This window comes from Ixodes scapularis, unplaced genomic scaffold (assembly GCF_016920785.2).
Source record: "Ixodes scapularis isolate PalLabHiFi unplaced genomic scaffold, ASM1692078v2 PGA_scaffold8__174_contigs__length_109621045, whole genome shotgun sequence".
Classification (NCBI taxonomy): Eukaryota; Metazoa; Arthropoda; class Arachnida; order Ixodida; family Ixodidae; genus Ixodes; species Ixodes scapularis.
In genome coordinates, this window is record NW_024609883.1 from 65,496,219 (window position 1) to 65,517,912 (window position 21,694).

At 48.1% G+C, this 21,694-nt stretch overlaps 1 protein-coding gene across 4 annotated transcripts in view; it reads left to right on the forward strand.

Moving 5' to 3' along the window:
• Positions 1-21,694, forward strand: part of LOC115329991 (DDB1- and CUL4-associated factor 1) — a 69,367-nt gene that overhangs the window by 35,694 nt on the left and 11,979 nt on the right. For all 4 annotated transcript variants that reach the window (XM_029991705.3, XM_042286871.1, XM_042286873.1 and 1 more), the window contains exons 17-27: positions 3,258-3,397; positions 6,987-7,068; positions 8,298-8,413; positions 9,787-9,888; positions 13,878-13,968; positions 14,899-15,166; positions 16,433-16,570; positions 17,010-17,076; positions 18,965-19,036; positions 20,131-20,187; positions 21,336-21,418. In XM_029991705.3, the coding sequence (XP_029847565.1) occupies positions 3,258-3,397; positions 6,987-7,068; positions 8,298-8,413; positions 9,787-9,888; positions 13,878-13,968; positions 14,899-15,166; positions 16,433-16,570; positions 17,010-17,076; positions 18,965-19,036; positions 20,131-20,187; positions 21,336-21,418 (1,216 nt within the window). The remainder of the gene's footprint in view (positions 1-3,257; positions 3,398-6,986; positions 7,069-8,297; positions 8,414-9,786; positions 9,889-13,877; positions 13,969-14,898; positions 15,167-16,432; positions 16,571-17,009; positions 17,077-18,964; positions 19,037-20,130; positions 20,188-21,335; positions 21,419-21,694) is intronic.

Below are 21,694 nucleotides of genomic sequence, written 5' to 3' on the forward strand. Positions count from 1 at the left end.
TGCCACACTTCCGTGCAGTGGCACACATTTGTGCCACTGCGCGTTTGCAGCCTCTTTGAAGGACCTGACGATCTTGACATCGTCTGAAAGGTTGCCCCAGATGTTGTCCTAGAGGTCGTCCTTGAGGTCACCCTAGAGGTTGTCTTTGTTGTCATCCTTGAAGTCGTTCTAGATGTCATCTTTGTCCTCATCCACTAGGACATCGTCCTAGAGATGGTCCCTGAGGCGACCCTGAAGGTTGTCCTAGAAGTCGTCCTCGACATTCTTGAAGTCATCATAGACGTCATTCTTAACGTCGTCCTAGACTTCCTTGGCATTGTCCATGGCCTCGTAACAAAAGGAGATAAACATGACGAAGGCTATCGCAATTCATAGACAACCAACAATAACTTTTTCTGCAGCCACTTTTTTGCCTTTTTTTTAGGGGTGTGCGAATACTCGAATATACGAATTCGAATCGAATAGAAAGATCCCGAATAATTCGATTCGCGAATCGAATTCCTAGTATTCGGTCACTCGAATATTCGATATATTCGGCCAAAGACGCGCGGTCGGCGCGGAGCTGACAAAAAAGCCGTTTTTTCTCCCGATGTAAGCGCCGTGATATTAGACAGACCATGCGAGAAACACCTCTTGGTCCTACCATTCCACAAAAATCTAACGCACAGGTTAGAAAAAAGAAAAGTAACGAACGCCACGAACTTTATAGCACGCAGATTTACTCACGATCGTGACACAATCTTCCATTGAATCACAACCGAAACAGAGAAGCCGGAATTCCGCGCCATGCCTAATTCTTTTGACGAGTAAAGCCCCTCGTTTCAAATTGAAGCGCCGATGTAGAACACACTTGCCGCATTCACAGAAATCGGCGACTGCACGATCACACAAAGAAAACTACGTTAACCACGCCGATGAAACCAGCCGTCGTTCTCTTGGAACCGCAAGCGCCGAAAGCCGCAATTTCCGATTCGGAACGAAACGGAACGGAAAAATAGTGTGCCTAGATTTGAGAGGGTTTCCAACCGTTCGATAGCCGCGCTTGAATTTTGAACTGCGAGAAGGTGACGAAAAGACGAAAGCGTCGATCGGGATCGGGATCGGGCAAGCAGGGCAGGCGTCGTCGCTCTTTTGTTTGCACGCCCTCTTTCCACGCGACAACACAACACATGCGCACTTACGACCAATCTGCGCTGGAGCCGTCTCCGTAATTTCAGTTTCGCTTGCTTCCTCTTTTAAATCAAGGCTCTCTAAAACAGGGGAGATACGACGGAAAAATGGATGCATAGAGGCAGTCGGACGGTGACTTGCGCCACCTAACCACGTTTTGTTTTCTTGCTTCAGATTATATTGTTTAAGCCTGTTTACTCAGATTTAACACCTATATGTTTATTTATGGGAAATAAAATCCCCGGTGTCCTTTTTCTTCCTTAAAATGGAGACCAAATATCGCAAAATGCCCCTTTTCTGAGATACACAAATATATATATATAAAAAAAAGTCGCGGTGTTAAAGAGAAAAAAAAAAAAAAAAAAAAAGAGGCACGCGTGGCTGTAACTTTTCTTGTTTTTCTTTTCTGTGTGTGACGTTTAGGGTAGATAGATTATGTTTGCGCCATAAAATTGGATCTTTAGTGCCCAACGCCCAACAGCAACTGCTTTTTTTTTTTTTTTTCACCAGAACTTTTTAGCATTTTTGCTATTTTTCTGTACAAGATGCATATTCTACACCAGGCGCATACTCTGCACATATATAGTCTCATTCGCAGCACACTTTGAGAAATTCCTACAAATAAAATCACTATTCGATATTCGATTCGATATTCGGCTTTTTTTTCTTGATTCGATTCGGTATTCGATTCGAGAACTACTATTCGGTATTCGCACACCCCTACAAGTTAGTTTTTTTATAACTCTTAGTGTTTGTAGACTTGCACACAGTTTTGAGCCGATTAAAAACATCTTCGATATAACCTTTCTGAAATTCTTCGAGGACGTTGGGCAGAGTTTTGGGGACCTTTCATTGTCTGTTTCAGATACTTAAATGCAGTGTTGGACGTCGGCTTCTACCTGATAATAACACTAAAATGTTTTTAAGTATCAGAGATCTGTAATGGTTTGCATGCTCATGGGGCTGATAAATTTCGAAACATAAACTGTCGGTTGACTTTGAAACATTGGACATACGTTTCAAGTGTACAGAAGCAATGATTTTTTTTCCACTTCAATTAAAAGAACATTGAAGAACCAACTTTTAAAGCAGTAGCGTTACAGGGCCAACGAACCTCAGGAGCTGCATAAGCACAATATCTGTAGGTCAGTCAGTCTGTAACCGCTAAACAATCTTAAAACAAATGGCAACCGGTACCAAGGATTGAATCTCGGTCACCGGTGTGGAAGCCGAGTGTGCTGCTGACTGAGCTGTGAACCAAGCATGCAGGAATGGGAGGAGCAGAAGCATGTGGTGTGAGAAAGCATGTGGAGCAAAGAAGGGTGGAAAGGGCAAGAAAAAAAGGAGCAAAAACAAGCAGTGTAGAAAGAGTGCACGGAATGAGGAGTGGAAAAAGCAGGAAAGCACACTTCCCCTCTCTTGGTGAAACAAAAAATTCACTGCAAAGGGTTTGCATCCGGGAGGGGCTGAAGGGAAGCGCACGCAGCGTCAGAAAGAGACGATGGTGTGACATTATCTGTTTCCATACTAAACCCTGCCCTAGGCACCACCTGTACTAAGGGTACCATCCACCCCATGCACCGAAAGACTAAGATTCGTCCTGACCTAGTCGCCACCGGAGCTAAGGTCACCACCCACCCTGTAAAGCTACCACATTTAAACGCATCTGGTAGAATGACCAAACATGCAGCCAATTTTTAAACGAGACATTTGCTTTCCAGGGAAGAAAGATGTTACGGCTGTAGTTACGTACTACACATGGGATTGTCATCATGGCTGATGAGGATGAAGAAATTTATTTTCTTTTAGCTGTTAGGCCATCTGCTAAATTGTATATTTTTCTTCTAATGGGGGAATGTGGTTTTCGTTCAAAGTCAAACTCTAACAACCATAAAATCCTACTAAATAGAATCGCGGCCACGGTAGCAGTGTCTGCAGTTTTTTTTTTTTTTTTCGCTTTGGTCTCAGTTCAGTCTTGTGCTTTTCACAAAGCATAATAGAGTGGCTTTCCTCTGTTCAGTCGTGGGCGTTTCCCAAAGCATAATAGAGTTGCTGTCCTCTGACCCGCGACCCCGTCTGCCTGACAGTGCTGATGCGCGAGCCCGTGCTGCAAGACAAGTGGCAGGAGCACGCCAAGTTCTGTCGCTACTGCATGGAGCTGCTGGAGAGGGTCACGGGGTCCCCCGTCAACCCGGGCATGGACTCGTCCTTGGCCAAGATCAACAAGGTGCGTCTCATCAGGGAGAGTGGCCTCTCGTTAATGCCTACAAACTCTGGCACCTGCCAGAGCTGCGAAAGTTACCCCTAATAGCCTCGTCCCACTAGAGCGACAAACACCGGTTTTTGTCCGACGACACCACAAAGTTCCGTGTCGCCGATGCTGTCCCACTGCAACGACCGACACCCGCGACAATCGCCGACAAGCGCCGACAAACGATCGATGACGGACGAGTTCTTGTCTGTCGTTGGACTTGAAGCACAGCAAGCAGTCCCACTGGGGAACATCTTTCGGAGACAAACTTATCCTCCTCGCCCGTTTATGCCTTCTGTTGCCTTCCTCCCTCCCTCCCCACCCTTCTACCCTTCCTCCCGGAACGAGATGCCCTTGGCGGCCTCTCCTCGTTCCCGGCCCCGCAGTTCCGGTCCCTCGATTGCACGTAGTGGTTGCGGGCGCGGTATGGCTGGCTGGCGCCGGGCGGTCGTGTTGCGATTGCGAAAGGGATTTTGCTGTGGGCCGTGGCTGGTTTTGCTCACGAAAACTTGGTGCGCGAGGTGGTGCTTCAAGACGCCGAAGTCTACGGCCCTGCATCAGGATGGATACACCCATGTGCGAGGACTGACCAAAGTAAGACCGCTCACCACGAAGTAGGACACGACGTTCCGCGGCAAGCCATTCCGGCTGACGAGAGATTTGTCATCACGTTCTGTGATAATCGGGATGCCGTATTGTCCATCATAGAGCGCCCGCTTCTGATCATTCGAATGTGAAGCTATAAACATCCTCAAGATCAGCGTGAAACTCCGTGGCGCTCACCTAGAATGCCTCGAACGGCCCAAAAACGGAACGATTCGGATATTTCTAGTTCGGAAAAAGTTTGGGGTCGATTGTTAAGACTGTTTACGGAAAGTCGCCAACGGCAAATGAAGAGAAGCGAGAGCTTTAATCAAGAAATAAAGTAATCGTCTCCACTTTCACCGTGTTTGTCGGCGCGTTTTATGCCCAAAGAGCAAAACACGAAAACCGCGTCGCCAGACTCTGTTTGTCTGCGTATTTTGAAGTGTTTTGTTGACAACTCCAGTCCCACTAGGAAACAAGTTTTCTTGCCCCCGTGTTCTGCGTCGTGTCCGCCAGGTGGGACGGCGGACTCCGACAAACAGGCTGTCTGTCGGTGTCGTCTGTCGCTCGTTGTCGTGTGTCGTTGTCGTTTGTTGCTGTCTGTCGCTCTAGTGGGACGCGGCTATAAAGGCCGACAAACAGACTTGGTTTCCTGCAGGGAAGATGATCCTCTTGGCGTCCCCCTCTCCTGAACTGCGAGCTGGGCCGAGTTGGGGCGAGTTAAAAAGGGGAGAGTTTGTACGAAAGGAGGAGACGGGCAAAAACGGAAAGTGCGAAGTGTACGTCGATCTTTAAGGGAGGACCGCTACCTGGGAATGTCAAATTTAGGACCGCTCTCTCAATCGACGTGAAATTTGCAGGTGGTGTTTGTAGCCATAGAGGAGGAAAGCATGCAAAGTGTCAGTCCTGTGAATGAATTTTATGAAGTACTATAGCCCCAGAACGAAGCAAAGCTTAGCTTTGCATGGAATCTGCTCGATAAATATCGTTGAGAAGTGATGTTAATAACCACATATATTCCTGGTAGAATACCTGTTGCCGGTTACTATGCAAAGAAATTCTGCAAAATGTGCATTTTTCAGTTAAAAATATAATGAAAAAACAACCGCATTGCACGTGGTGAATGATGTTGATTGGGCGAAGCTCTGGTGGTGCTTGTCCGTGTAGACACTGAGCCGCAGCATGCCGAGCCTTTCGTTTGTTTTCATCCATGTCACGCTACGGTCAAATGCTCAAGTGCATATATAACCACGTTCTATACCACAGATTCTCTTTCTGACATGAATGAAAACGAAAAAAAGGCTCGGCATGCTGCGGCTCACCGTCTACGCAGACAAGCACCACCAGAGCTTCGCCCAATCAACATCATTCACCACGTGGAGATGCAGTTTTTTTTTTTCCCTACACGAGCACGGGAGGACGTGCTCAGCACCCAAAGCCGGACATCGGACGGACATACGGACATGGCTAGCCCCTAAGGAGCTTCGCCCCTAAAAATAGTTATTTTCACATTTAACAAGTTTTGCAAATTTCAAGTTTTCATAATAAAGAAACATTAAATTGCAAAATCGAAGTTCATAGTAACCGGCTCCATAAAATTTTGGTATATAAGCCGCAAAAATTAGTTCTCTCGATAGTTTCATGCTGAAACAATAGATTTTCAGTGACATTCATGCCAAAAAGTGAAACTGAGAAAAACGGGCTGAAAGTGTTCAACCCTCTACCTTTTCTCTGGCACCAAAAGGCTGAAAATATTTAAAAAAAAAAAAAAAAAAAAAGAACTATGCAGTGTAAAAATATGACTCTCTTGGAATACTCTGTAGGTCTAGATGTTGGCGGATGTGAATATGGCATTTTTCAAATTCTACTTTTTTGCAATAAAACAGTTTTTTGTATTTTCGTCGAATACCACTACGAATTACTTCTTGACGTTCCTATCCCATGAGAGGCATTAGTTTCTTTCTTCACATAAATGCTGTTGCAGAAGAAGTTTAAAAAAAAATGGCAATGTTCACTCCCTTAACTTACAGTCAGAACAGGTTGTCACTTGACCTGGAGCCGATTATTGTATCGTATCGTACTTGTTTCTTTTGAGTGGGCAATAACGGCCGAGGCCTACACATTGGTGCACTTGTTAGTAACAACGCAGATTACATATAAATACAAACAACAATGCAGATTACAACGAATACAGCATATGCCATCAACGTTTATCGGAGCCAAAAGAGGCAAAGGCACGGCCCGCGGCGAGTGGTACACATTGTTAAGGTCCGGCCATTCCCGTCGTCGCGGCCTTCGGGCACGAGCCACCGCCCGACCGCGCATCGAGGCGTCAGTTGTCACGAGCCCTAATAAACGCTCGCGCAGTTCTTGTGTCCGCGGTGCGAGCCGCATTGAGGTGTCGTCGCCGCAGGCATCGCGAGCCTCAAAGACGAAATATCGGGGACGGCGACGACGGCAACGACACGTCCCCCGTGACTTTGTCGTCGACTTTTGTGAAGGACAGACCGAAAGAAAACGTCCACTTTCGTTCTCGAAATCGCGCGGCGACAAAGAAGCTTCTCGGTCGGGAGCGCCACGTGCGAGCATACTCGAGTCTCGCCAGTGCCAGTGAGCTCGTGCAAAGCGAGAAACGTTCCTACGCGCCTCGCTTTGCATGTTTTAATGTCGGCTCGCGCATTCGCGTCCGAGTGCAATCGCGTCAGAGTGCTTTGAAACCACCCGCTACATCGCAGAAGGTCGACGCGCCGTCAGGGATGCCTTGTAGGTACGTTAGTTTTTGCAAATGCACGAAGGGAGTTAACTTGTGGTCTTCTGCTTCTTCTTATGTTTGACTGATGTTGTCCTTTAACTTTGGGGCCTTTGCCTATGAAAGGAATAATCTTCCCATGTTCTATAATTTGTTGGCTCTGGTGGGACTGGCAACGTTGGTTTGTGCCATGATCTTTGACCGATGGTTCGACTCGGTGTTGCCTTCTAGTCGGAGGTGGTCGCCCAGACGAAAATCAGCTACAGGGAGAAGGACCTGCTTCATCTCATCTACCAACATTTGCTGAACAAAGGTGAGCCTGTCTTCGGGTCTGTTGAAAAGACGCCCGATTCAGCTGCGTCCGCTGAGGCAGGAAATAGGTGTTGCTGGGCCTTATTACATCTGGATTTGCTTATCACAGGATGTTGCCCTTGCAGGGTTTGTTATTAAAGTTGAGAAACTAAAATATAGAGTTGTTTCACCTACTACGAGTCGTATGTTTTTTTTTTTTGTAACGTCGGTCAGAGACGTCGATAATCGAGGAATTGCGGTGAAATACCATTGATCAAACTTTGAGAAAACCCAAAAATTTGGCTAAGCAAAAGTTCACTCAACTGAATGTATTAAAATTTTCCAGGAGATTTATAAAAGATTGTTCATCTGAATAGTTCATTCAACTAGAGATTGTTCAGGTAGTATTTCACTATGTGCATTACAGTACTACACGAGTTTGAAGGTCTAACAAATGAGCTACAGTACATAAAATACCGGTACACACGAATATTTGAATAACTGCTACATAAAAAAAAAAGAACAAATTTGCAACTCCCCATTGCTTTGTGCAAAAAAAGGGGGAAATTTTTTTTTTTTAGAAGATTTAGGCTAATGGACGTTTTTCTACAAGTGTCTTCAAGATTACGAAGGCGTCTACCCTCGTTGAAAGCATATCAGGTGTTTGAATGCACCTTGTCAGTCACAGAGCTTGCCCTCTCGCTCCGGCTTCATAGCTGCGAGTGTGTTCAAATAAACCAAATAATACGAAACAAAAGTCTCAAGAATGCCGGAATGGAAGCAGACGTTTTGCTAAGGGATGTAGGTTTCAGCACGAGACATATGTGAGGAGTCCCGGTGCAGTTACACAAGTTTCGCAGCCTGCGTACTCCATTTCCTACGTGGCAAACAACACCGTCGAAGCTACTGGTGCGAGCGCATGACGTCATCCATGGTTGCCGTCACTAGGAAAACGATGAGGAGCTTCAGTCGCTCGACCTCTTGTTTGAACTCCCCACCTTGGATAAATAACCCTTTGGCGTCTCATGGACCTCGAGGGCGCTCACGCGGCCATGACGAGTGCGTGCCAGCATTCGAAAGAGACGCCAGTCGTTCTCGTCACCGCGGCGATTGCAGCCGTGGTCACAGATTCGCGCCAGTAGCCTTGACAGTTCTGTACGCCGCTTCAAGAGGTGCTTCGAAAACTTGTCTGCTGCGTCCCAGCATCGCGACGTTCACGCCCGCGCGTATCTGGCGTCGTGCGCTTTGCAGGGTTGACGGATGCGGCGGCCACCCTGCAGAAGGAGGCGGGACTCCCGTCCCGCGTTCCCTGCGGCACCTCCGCCCAGCCGCAGTGGTCCTCGCCCACGTCGTGCACGCCCCGCACCGTGAGTGGCCTTCTGGGTTGCCCCTCCCCCGTCCTGGCTCCGCCTCACGGCCTGACCCCCGCGGGAAGCGCTTGCGCTTCGAGGTTGACGTCCAAAGATGGAAGAATGTTTCGGAGTCTCTCCCGACTCGCAGCGTGTCTTGCAACTTGCCCGTAATATCCCCTGCCTCCGAAAGATAATCCACCCCCTGTTTTTGGCTCGATTCGCCATATTTTCTAAACGTAGAAAGGTAGCCCACTTCTAGTAATCGTAGTGTTGGAATCAACGATGGCTTCGACGTGAGTGTGGCCGGTTAGCTATGGCGGGATGTAAGCTAACATTTTTTACCGGGAAGTACAGTCATATTTGCTTTGTTGCCGTCCCCTCGCCACAATGACAAGTTTGGCAGGACCGCATGACCTAGAGCTAGCATTTTTTTTTTCAACTTTTCTCGATTGCACACCGAAAGTTGTAACACCAGATTTTCTCTCGATCTTATGTTGACTTTCTCTCGGGACATGATGGTAGATATTACCGTTAAAATTACTTGTTTATCGGAGAAAGCTTATTTTAGGACATGATCCCATTGTACATCGAAGAATGGTAGCGCTTCATTTTTTTCCGAAAAATGCATTCATCACAGTTGCTGGCAAGGTGAAAATGGCAGGGAGGAGCTTTGGTTGTCGCGCCTCCTGCGTGAGTTTCCTACTTCTGGCGACGCTTCAACAGCCAAGGCGCAACACAGGGCACATAGTGTATGCCGGCAGCCAGGCGTTTGAAGGACGTGCCCTGCCATTTTTTCAGTGTTGCGACTATAGTAAGTTACAGGTTAAGAAGGTAGCGGCAAATGCCCCTCAAAGGGAATCGGATATCCCTCCGCCACCTCCGCATCCAATAGCGTCCCACCGTTTCCGTGACGTCGCGGCCAACGCGCGAGGAGGGTCTTGCCCTTCTGTACATATTTGCTTTATCTTTCGACTTTGACTTAGCATTGTGGAAGCCACGAGAGGAAGATTAGAGTTCTCCCCCACCGACGGAAACAAATACGACTTTCGGGGATTAGCTTCCCCCCGATGAATACAAAGGCTGCTTTCAGGGGCTCTGTTCCCTCTCCGATGAATACAAAGGTCGCTTTCTTAAAAAGTGAGATCGGAGACAAGTGGGAATCCATTGAAGCGGAACAAGGAGCTTTTCCAGTGAACTCTTCTTTCGACTGCGGAGAGATTTGAAACGGGCGCATCACACTTGTGGGAGGAGCTTCTCCTACCTTTTTGACTTGTAACCGACTATAGAGAGACAAATAGATGAGTTTGAGTGTTGTCCTTGTACACTTGTCGCGTCGCCTTTCCCAAGGAATCTCCGCAAGCTTCGGTGTCGCCCCTTCGTTCTCGCAGGTCCGTCCCTTGCGTTCAGGGTCTCTGGGCGCCGCATCGCTGGGGTCCCCCGTCCTGGGGGCGGACAAGGGTGCAGGCATGCAGGCGAGCACGCTTCACAGGGTGAGCTCCCCTCCGCTTCGGGAAAGGGCGGTGCAGGTCGCAGTTGCTTCGGCGATGGGGCGGCACGCTTCCTGCCGCATTCGTGTTCGTACATTAATAATGGCAGGCACAAGCAAGCAATCTAAAAGACAAGAATGTGTGACTTTTTTATTTTTTTGCTGCTTTTGGCGCGAGAGTTGGAGCGAGCTTTTGTGGCATTTGTTTCATACCTTGAAACTTTTTATAATTACTCGGGAATATGCTCTATCGCCCAAACAGCAAACCCATACCAGCTGCTGGCACCACTGCTTCAGCATTACCGGTACAGGTTCTCAGTTTAAAAAAATGGTGAGGGCTGAAAATAAAAAATTAGCGAGTTTGAAAAAAAGAAAAATTCTTTTGAAGAGAAATCTAAGTTACTAGTTATAAGTCAAATCATGTGTGTTGTGCCAGTTTTGAGGCAAATCAATGACCTTGAAAACAAACGGCAGAGTACAAATTGCCTTCGTGAGCCTAATAACTGTGTTGTTTGTATAAGTTTAGACAGCTGGAAGTTAGTCAGCCCCCATGGGTATCTAGTGTCTCGGCTCTGGGTGAGAAATCTAGCCAGTGCAGTATGGCTGCAAAAGTGGTATACTGCCGGCACAAAAAAATTGGCACAAAACTAAAAGTGTGAGAGATAAGACGTGCAAAAGGAAGGGGAAAGAAAAATAAGCGGCGTTTTGGGTGCATGCCTCACGCCCTTCGTCAGACTATGCAAATGCTAAGAGAACCCTAGAAACTGCTACAACACAAAAATAAAAAAAAATAAAAAATGTCCACAGCAGCAATCAATTACCAGATAAAAAGACAAAAACTGTTATAAATAAGAAAAAAAAATGTGAGGGTTTTTGGAATGCGACGCCAGAATAACGAACGAGCAAAACAAAACGAGGACGACCCAACGACGAAACGACAACTGGAAGTAGAGACAGGGGCCGGGAAGAAAACCGTGAAGGTTAAGACTGAAGGAAAGTGGAAGAGGATGTTGACTTTAGAGGATAGAGTGGAAGTATTAGTATCCGAAAATGAGTCTTATCGTTCCAGCCGTTATGGAGTTCAGTGCAAAGGTTAACGATTGAGCGTTTTTTTTTTTTTTGCGAGAGCAAGAACATTATAATGCCAGAGCTGATGACGCAGATGCGCATTTTGAATTCACTCTGTCCATTTTTGGAGAAGTCGTCAGAATTGTGCGTGGAGAGGTTAGGATCTAGTTTATTAGTGAGCTTCAGTGTTACGAGGCGGCGGTGGTTGCGGAAACGTTTGTGGAGCTTGCAGTCGGTTTTGCCAATATAGAAAGTGTCAGGGCATGCAGTGCAGAAAATTATGTAAGCGATGTTGATTGATTTGCAGGCAGGGTTGTCAGGAATTTTGTGCTTCAAACTAGGGGGAGGAGGAGCAACATGCTTGCAGCCAAGGCATCTAGAGGCATTGCATATTGTGGAACCGGGTGATTTTTTCCGCGGGATCTAGGGTTGGCAGACAGAAGACGGCTTTTCACTAGGAGAGATCAGAGGTTTGGGGGAGCAGCGGTAGGCGACAGTCGGTTCTTTATAAATGTGTTTGGAAGGGTGGAGGTGGTCAGTGGCAGACAGAAACTGATGGGCAAATTGAAAGAGAAAAAAAGCAAAAAAACAAAACAAAAAAACGCAGGTTGCTAGAACTTGACGTTGGGGTAACAAACAAGCAAAAGAAAATGAAAACATTTTTTAAATTATTTACGATAACAATGAAATTTTTACAATTTATAATGCTTGATAATTTTTTTTATAAATCTGACATTAGATTTGATATACATAGTTTGTTTTTTATGTTCTAAATGCATTGCGCTGCAGAAACTGAATTTTTCCTTGCGCACGCGTGGGGCATTACAACGCCTAAGTGCCCAGTAAAATAAACCAAGTTGCTTGTTTTAATCCGCTGAGTGCAATGAACAACAAAACACGTGTGCGACAGCTCTTTTATCTTAAAATAATAGAAAACTGCAAAAACATCCTTTTCAAAGGGCTTTCATAAGTATAAAAATATATATTCTTACTAGATCTTGATAGTTGCATTCTACCAAGTGCGATCAAGAAAATGAAACCGGGTTTTTCGGACCGCATGAATGAACTATGCATCTCAGACAGCAGAAACTTTGTGAGGATACGACGCTAGCGGTGGTGATAAAATGCGAAAGTTTGAGAACACACGACATTACTTACATAAAAAAAAAGCAAAGCAAAAATCCTCTATGAGCCAATGTCAGCTAAAACACCCTAAAACTTGTAACAACATTTTCTTCAATATAACCTTTTTCTTCATCCTTCATTTCTCCTTAATGTGCATCACACAGTAGTGATGCACAAACGCACACCGGTACAATCCTTGCCCAAATCAAAATGGACGGGGGCAGGGATTGAATCCACAATCGCCGGGTCCTGCAGCACAAGCATTCGCTCCATGCACTCCGGCCTGCAATGCGTTCACCCTTTGGCAGTCGTCGCCGTACGTGTACAAGATTGATTGCACACTTGAAAGGTGGCCGCCTAAATGCGAAAGCAGGTGCACTGCTAGAGGTGTTGCTATTTGTTACGTCCTTGGCGGACTATGAACGTTATATTCGCACGGTGTCTCACTTTGCTGGGCTACCGTATTTACTCGCATAATGAATGCACTAGCATAATGAACGCATCCCCTACAACGGGTACCAATATAACACACCTCCAATTTTTGGCTCCGCAAGTCTTGAATTGCATCCAACTCACCAAGCCAATTTTCTTTTGCCGCCAAGCGGTCAGGCCAAGTCAAGCCAAGCCAAGCCGCTCGTAATGGCTGCAAATATGCAGTTGCGGAAGTGATCAACCTTGAAACCGACTGTCGTGCACACTTGACGAAGCTTGGGTCGAGGAATTGCCCAGCCCCGGACATTCTTCGCCTATCGGGTGCATTGATGTCAAGAAACACGCTGTCGTCTGTAGTCCGCTTTCGGACACTGAAATCGTGAAAGTGGTTAGGCCTAAAAACGGTCGCATTGCTCTTCGTGCTGAGTGAGCTTCGTAGGGTGCTTTTCCTTCAGCAAAAGGCAGCCGAAAGCGTCCTAAAAAGGTTAGCAATTTGTAAATCGTGGTAACTGTGGCGCATCTCCGACCAGTCGTGGGTGCGCCTCCATCAGTGGAGACGTGCCACAGTACCTTGCCGTGTCATATAGGCACAACATGAAATTTTCACAGAGTGTGTAAATGCAAAAATTTTACTCTGCGTAAGGCAGAAACGTTCACGACAATGTTTAGGTTTTTCCAAAAACTCTAGTAACAGTAAGGTTACGTTTGTGCCACGGTGTAAGATACGCTCTTTAGGTGAGGACACGGCGGGGCTGAATGTGCGGCGCGAGGGATCACATGGCTTTCGTTCGACGGGCATCCGAAGAGCAGCATCATTCCGCGGCCACCGTGCCCGTGGCTGACAGTGACGCCGGCGGCCAAGCGACGAAACTGTGCGAGTGCAAAAAAAAATTATCTCGTTGCCATGACACCCTGGTACGTCGTGGTCTTTCTGCACGTGCAAAAACCTCGCTGGAGCTCTGCACGTGTGGAGCACGAGACGTCTTGGGCACTGTTGCTTGCCCCCTGCGTCTTACACGGTGCCCATAACGTGCCCACGGGTCGACGAGTCATCTGCCGGTGCCGCTTGAAACCATAGTGAGAGAGAGAGAGAGAGAGTGAAAAGCGAACGTTATCGGCACGTCGCGAGGAGCGCGCTGTCCTCACCTGAAGAGTATTATCTTACACCGTGGTTTGTGCTTAGTACAAAAAGTTTTACTAGATATAGGAATTTAATATAAATTAGACGAAAAACACGAAAGAAATTTTAGAAACCAGGGTCTTCGCCTTGACACGCTCGGCCACCGATCCCCCTCTTTGCGAGCCCGACGTACTCCCAATTTTGAGAGTCTGAGGTGATCAAGCATCTGGACGGTTCTTCACCCGCAGAATGGTCCCGTGATCCCCAGCGCCCCCAAGGGGGACACGAGCATAGTGTCTCGGCAACTCCCAATGGCGCTCCCAGGCACGCCAACGTCAGGTGGGTGTGCTTCGACCGTCCTCCGAGCAATCACAATTTCTCCTGTCTCTTTCCGCACTGTGTCTATACTTGTCCGTCGCGTGGCCATGCCCGCAAGGGCGGTGGCGGCGAATCGGGGTGCACGACGTCTCGTGTGGCTTGGGCGCGCGAGTTGCGAACGCAGCCGGAAAGTCCCTGTAACAGCCGCTGCGTCCCTAAAAATTGGTTGGGACTCTTTTCTGAAATTCAGTCTGGCCACTCTGGTCGTCGTTGCCTTCCCAAAGCTTGCATTTAACTTGCATTCTGCAACCGTACGCAAAAGCTTGCAATTAAACACCTGCACACTAGGGATAGGGCTGAGCAGACTACTCCAGTGGTAAAGGGAGTGAAAGAGGCAGAAAGGGAAATGTGGGAAGTAAGAAGCAGGAAAAATCAGCTTTTACAATGTACAGGACACAAAAACAGGACTAGAAAAAGGAAAATGTGTTTGAAAATTCACTGGGACGTTCTTTACTGTTTGAGCCAAGAACGGGAGTTTTGAGGACGAGGATGTAGAGGGCTAACGATCAGGAGACAGGCACATTATGTACCACCTGCCATAATGGGAGCGCAGCACTAGAGCGCTTGGTTTTGAAGTGCACGGGGTAACACTGACGAGGTTTGACCGGAGGAAAATGGGCGATTCTCTCGGCGGGGGAAGAGGCGGGGGTTGATGTTTCTTAGTTTTTTTTTTTGTAAGATCCCCTAAGGCCTTTTTCGTAATATCCCGCACTGCCTGGTGATAGTTGGGGGGAAAAAAATTGACCTTGAATGGGGGGAGGAATCATACGTTTGTCTTTTTAGACTTGGGTTAGGTGGCGCAGGCTACCACCCATTACAAAGGATATAGCCATTAACATCCATCCAACCATCCATCTGAGCGTACCCAACGCCATAGCTGCGTCTTTGCAGGTGGACTGGCTTCGACGCTCGCCGTGGCCAATGGGGGCGTGGCCGCGGCGGCTTCGCCGGGTGCGTTGCAGAAGCGCGGGGCAAGCTGCTACCAGCCGTCGCCCGTGCTGAAGCGGCTGGCGGCGGGGGCCCTGTCGACGGCCCAGGCCCAGCCCACCCACGCGCCCCACTCCCTCTCGCTGGATACCATCGTCAAGGAGTACCTCCGGCAGCAGCACGCCCTCTGCAAGAACCCCGTCGTGGCCTGCCCCCCCTTCGAGCTCTTCGTGTGAGTGTCGCCCCCCCCCCCCCAACAGAGCTGTTCTCACTACGCTCCATCGTCCACTACTGATCCGACGGTTTTGTGGGCACAATTACGATGCCTAGACGGCATCTCCAACGGCTGTGTTTGCCGCATCCTCAAAAGTGGTCCCTCGATTTTCGTTCGACGTCGCAGCTACAATGCTGCGACGTTCCACGCGCGCGGTACGGGCCCAGCTTTTATTTTTACGCGTTTTGTCTATCTCCGAGTTACGTGATCGAGACGAGTTTAAATTTCGACACTCGCTCACGTAGGTCCCCCGTGAACCGAGGGCTTTCATGTCCGAGACTGCCATCGTGGCCAGGCCTCATAATTCTTCGACGTTTCTCGCCCTCACTGCTTTTATGGTGGTAACTGTTAAGGGCTCTTCCCTCCACTGGAAGTGACGTCCGTCGTCGCTGTAGTCAACGTAGTAGGGTGTATGGTGTCTGTCGTCAATATCGTCAAATGCTCAAAAAAGATTGCCGGCCGCCGCAGTGTTCTCAAGATTCTATCCTGGGTCCGCCGCCTCTAAGGCGTGCGTATTACCACAGAGCTGTGCCACAGCCTTGATGGTGTTTGTTTTGGGGATTGCATAAACACACGTGCGCACATAGGTCTCGTCTAGCGCTCCACTAGATGGTGATAGTTGCTGCGACGTCGTGGTAGAAAATTATTTATCGTTCTTAATTCCAGATTTATTCGAAATTAATTGTTGAAATCGAAAGATTCGGCTAGGTGGCGCAAGCCGCAACCCAATTAAAGGGGTTCAGCCGTATCCAACCATCCAGTGCCACCTAGAAGACGATTCTGTGCATTACGTAGTCCTTGGTGAATACCCGCGCCAGCCCAAGTGGGAAACGCGCCGAAGCTCAAGTCGCCGTTCGTCGCAGGGAGAACTGACAGGTGCGTGCTCGCGAGAACGAAGTCGTTCGAGACCCCACAATGTGCGAACGCGACACCGAAGCCCAACTACCTCGCTGCGGAGTGACGCAGCTATTGCCGGAACTGCCACGCATTTAAACGGGACTGCTCATTATTGAAGCTGCAGTGAGGGCCCACAATGGGACGGGGAGAAACACTTGCTTTCAGAAAGCGTTGCCATACAAGAAAAGGTTCGGCATGTCACCCGCTGGAACATTCGGCATCTGCCGCACGTTTAACACTACGTTCACCAACAGTGTGAGAACGGCAGGGCCTTCTCACGTGTGAAACGTGTCGCGTCGTAATGCCGTGTCACGTCGCGTCGTGCAGGCCTCATCGCTGTCCCGAGCCACAGTACCGGAACTCTGCACCCATCAGCATGCCGTCGCGGTTACAGCGGAGCCAGGTGTTCCCACCGGCCGGCGGATTCGACGGTGCCAAGCTCCATCGCAAGTTTATCTACAGCCGGTGAGTGTGCCACGCATCTGTGCTCCCGGTTTCACATAGTTTTCGAGGGCCGTGATGTTGCTGCAATATTGAGAGGTGAATTGTGGTGTACGCTTTAAAAATATGTACAAAAAAAAAAAGATAATTTTTTTTTTTTAGCTTTTTTTTTTTTTTTTTTTACTTTTTTTGCTTACCTACCAGTACATGGCCCCCCCTCCCCCCCATATTTTGTTTTATGAATCTCGGGCAACAAGGGGGTGGGCGATGACTCGTGATATTACAGTATGAATATTAAGCTTCCCATCTTACCCAAAAAGGTTATCAGCTCTGGAATGGGTCGAACCGGGAGTATAATCCTCGCCTTTTTAGATCAGCTTAGTGACCACATTTCTCTCTGTTTATTTGGAGACATTTTTGCCCCACTGCTTCAACGTCGTCTGCTTCCCTCCAATGCGAACAGGTTTCGTCCTGTGCGAACGTTCCGAGACCCGGATGGATCCAGCAATTACTCGTGCTGTGCATTTTCGGTAGGTTTTGCCCCAATTTCATTTTAAGAGTTGGCATACTAAACAGTGATAATATGCTGCATGTTCGTTGCTAGACAAACAGCGTTGCTACAGTGGCTTAAAGGGGGTAGTGTAACGAACGACACCGGAGAAGCGGCACAGCGTTGGAAGACGGCCGCGGGTGGCGCTGGCACTTGCAGCACCGTCATTCCGGCTATGGCTCCGGCTTGGCCGCTTGGTCAGCTTGGCTCCGGCCAGCTCCGGTCGATTCGCAGCTGTCGACTACACTGTCGTCTGCTAGTTTCACATTTTTTATTCACCTTCAAACACAAATCATGTCGTTGGAAGTTCACTGGAAACAAATAATTGTTTTTGATGTATTTATATTAGTTATGAAGGGTGTTAGGGTGCCTCTATCTGCCGGCCGATTGAGGCACCCAACGGAGCTGCGGATCGAAGCGCCACCTACATCGTCTTCCAAAAAGTGGCCGTTCCTGATGCATGGTGGAGGCTACGCGATAACCACACTACCCCCTTTAAGCCACTGTAGCGTTGCTGCCTACATGAGACAAAACCAGAAAGAAGTTTCTGCATGCTCCTCCGGGGTCTGATTGTGGTTCCCGGATAGAGCAAGAGTTTTCTTGGCTGCCGACCGGACGTGCTGTTGCGGCTTTCTGCTGGGCGAGCGTTAGCGTCCAACGAGATTTCTTTTTACCCGTTTGCGATTCCACGATTGGGCAGTATTTCGGTGAGAACTTCTCACTAGAACACGGATGCGAGAGGCGTGTCACGGCCTCCAACGCACTTGCGCCGGATGCTCCTTTGTCCACCGGTTGATGCCAACCCGAGTGCAGCGGCAGAGAAGCTCGAGATTTGCAACGCGAAAAGGCAGACAATCGCAATTTGAGCTTGCATCCGGCATCGCTTTGCCACTGCACTCAGTTTGTGGCAGGCACCCAAGCTTTTCCGGTTCCGTTAGCAGACAGTGTGACCGTTATCAGATGGTGTGAAGGCATTTTCTCGTTTTATTTGTGCCTGCAAACGGCGCTCCGTGGCAGACGAACCCCGTTCTTAACTTGCATTGTAGATCCCGACTGGACGAGAACAGCAGAGAGGCTTTTCAGCTGTTCTGCCTCCAGCTCGGGCTTCCTACCTTCGATAGTACTTCGCTGTCTCGTGAGCTTTGAGCGTTCGTGGGCGGCCAAAGCGCGACGGGCGGCAGCGAGCGCGTGCTGGAGGCTGGGCCTGCGAAAGAAATGTCTTATTGTTCTGTCGGTGGCCTTAACAGACAAACCGTCTGGTAACAAAAGGGAAACAGAAAATAAATTTATGCACGCTTGATCATGCTGACAAAGACTGGTAGTAAGCACGGAATGTGCGATGGGCCTTCCTGGGATGAAGGGCATCTCGCTCTTGCAGTGACCAAAATCAAACTTCTGGGGAGCTACTTCCTCCCTTGCGCAGGGTTGCATCGCAGAGAAACTGCAGTCTGTGGGGCCAGCATGTCTAAAGCAGGGGGCACACGCGCGATGAAAACGGCCGCCGCACGGCACTATCGTAGCAACCGGTGCTGGCGTCCCTACGTCATTTCCGCGCAGCGCTGTGGCACTCGGATCTGGTTGATACAGGTAGAGTTGCGAAGTGCGCCTGTGGTGCACCTACCAACAAGCAGACAAGTGCCGCAAGGCGCACAGTTTCACTGCTTATGTGTTCGAAGCCTAAATGAAATTCTCTCTTCCAAGTGGTCAGAAAGCGTTGACAGTGCAAGATCACAGTAACCCTTTTTAAGAACCGTTTTATGTGATCATCAGCCGTTATGTGATTTTAGCAATTGCGTGAGAGTGTGTAATGTGGTCTGTACTATCATCAGTTTTGTGTGCAAGTATTTTGTACCCATGTTTTGACGCAGGCCGAGTCGCAGTACCTTCTTCTGGGAACCCTCGTTGGGGAGCTTCATGTCTACAACCTTTACAGTGGCGTGGTGAGTTCTTTTTTTCTAACTTGTTTATCACCGATGTCAAGTTGCCCTATTTGCCTTTGACTGTGCAAAGATATGCCACAGCTGAACAGGCAAAATGGGGTCTTGTGAAAGTGCAAGTGTCTTAAGGAAGGACTTTGTTCTCAATTCGAGACATCTGGGGATCTTAAAGGAAAGCTAAAGCGGTTTTGTATTTGAGGACACTCACTTCAATCGTCTTCATTTGACCTCCAAGATCACGAAATCGAAACAAGTTTTTTCAAATTTAGTGCACAGAGGCTGCAGAAAATCGTTTTCAAAGTACTGCTGAAGGGCCCTCCTTCCCAGAGTGTGACGTCACAAAAGGAGTTCTTCTGAATTTCTGCTCGCACACCTTCAGTGCCTATCAGAGCTATGCACGCGCAATCTTGCTGTTTTTAAAAAGGGCAGAAAAAGATGTCTCGACTGGTACCAGTGCAGGGGAACATACCTGGCAAGCATCCTTCGTGCGACACGCGCTTGGCGGCCGAAAGACCCTTTTATGACGTCACAACTATGACGTCACAACTCAGAGATACTTCATGTTTTCTTCGGGAAAATCTTCGGGGAAAATGAACGTGATATTCACATTCACGAGATAAAGCTATTCGGCGATCAACCTCTATTTCCTTTTTTGAGAGAAGTGTTTCGCCTTCCCTTTAAAAAGGAAATGTTACCTAGAACTCATGGATTGTGGGAAACCAAAATCTCTAACATCCCTAGATTCTAAGGAACATAATTTTTTACAATCCCCAAATTTAGGGAAGCTTCCCTTTTGGGATTCGGAGACACTTGGAATGAGGGAAAACATCCTTTTACAGACCTTTCGAGGAATGTGCTTTTTTTGGTCGCACAACCAGAAGGACAATTAAGAATAAACTGGCAATTAATGCTTTACACAAATAGTGTCACACTCTGTCTGTTTAACTGACATATGCTGGACTTTGGTTTTAAGCTGGTGACCAGACCAAATGCCAATGTGGCAAGCCATTTTTTTTTTTTTTTGCAAAGTTCATTGAGCTTTTTTTTTTTATCTCGGTGAGAAATCTGAACACAGGTCCCGGCTTCTGTCCTTGCAGGAAGAAGCAACCTACTCGTGCCACGAGTCTGAACTCACCCACTGCCAACCTTCCAAGGTAGGTCTTGTGTCTTTGTACACAAAACACGAAGCTCATGGAGCAGTTTTCCTCAAACTGTGGGTCGCGACCCCAAGATGGGTCTCAAAAAATTCAAGCAGCTCGAGAACAAAAAAAGAATACGAACCTGAGGGCTGCAGTGTCGAAACACGGACTTCGTTTTGGAAAACTGTACTGCAAAAAACAAACTCTAGCCCAGGGGTGGCCAAGCTGCGGCTCCCGAGCCGCATGTGGCTCTTCGCGTGTCAAAGTGCGGCTCGCGGCTCCCTCCCCAACCCCCCCTCCCTCGCATTCCTTTCGGTCACACAAGCACTTTCCCAAAACGAGAAATCGAATGCGTTTTAAATCGAATGACAGGTTGCGGTTTGGTAGTCTTGTGCTACCGCTACCTTACGTACAGTTGGACTGCTTTTGACTCGGATAGTTTGAAAATAGTTCGAGTTTCGTTATAGGAACCACGGGAACTACGGCATCGCAATCTACACACCACAAGCTACAATCCCCCTTAATTTCACACCAGCTGTCCATATATAGCAGCCCTCCCAATGTCAATACACTAGAATTAGTTCCCATCATACATGCTATACAAGATTTTGTCAAACTGCCTCGAACATCAAATTATTCAATCTATACGGACTCCCACACTGCCATTCGCCGCCGCCCCCCCCTCCCCCCTTTCCCCCCGCGGCTCTTGGAAGTTTTGTGGTTTTGTTTGCGGCTCTTAGGCCGGGTGAGCCTGGCCACCCCTGCTCTAGCCATTAGAAACGAGCATCCCTGTCAGCATGTTTTCTTCTTTTTTCTTTCTTTTGCAATGTTTTTTTAGCCCAACTGATTCAATCTGTCTGTTATCAACTGTCAAATAAAGTTTCCGCATCAATTTTGTGTGCACCGAAATCAAGTAGCTTGTGGCATCTCGAAATGCTGGCAGGGTGGGGGGTCGTGACACAATATCTTACATTTTTGGTGGATTGCATTGTTGTAATGTTTGAAAAGCGCCGTCTTGGAGCACGAGCTCGAGAATTTCGTGGCTTTTGAAGCTTTGGGGCAAATTTTTTGTCGCTAGAGTTGCTCCGAGGATACTAGTCTACCAGTGAATGATGCTGATGTCTCTGTTATGAGTTGCACTAAGTTGCCCGGCTTTCATTTAGGATGGAAAATTCTTGCTCACGTCGTCTGCCTGGAGGAGGCCCCTGTCTTCCCTGTGGAGCTTTGTGGACGTCTTCGACATGAAGTGAGTTGAGGGCACATCCTGCAACGCGTTACGCGAGAGCCGGTGTGTGCATGTGGGGCTTCCAGGCTTACTCTGGTTAGATCGCGTTTCATTCGGGTTAGCTCGAGCCTTTGGCAGCGCTAAGTCTGAAGTTTTTTTTTCGGGAGTTTGGCATTTTAGTTAGGCTTGACTGGGGTGCTTGGAGTGCACCTCCGACCAGTGCGTTTAGTATCGTATATGTATGCATCAGAATTCTCTCTAGCGGCCAACAAAATGTCGAAAGAAGTCGTCCGGTAA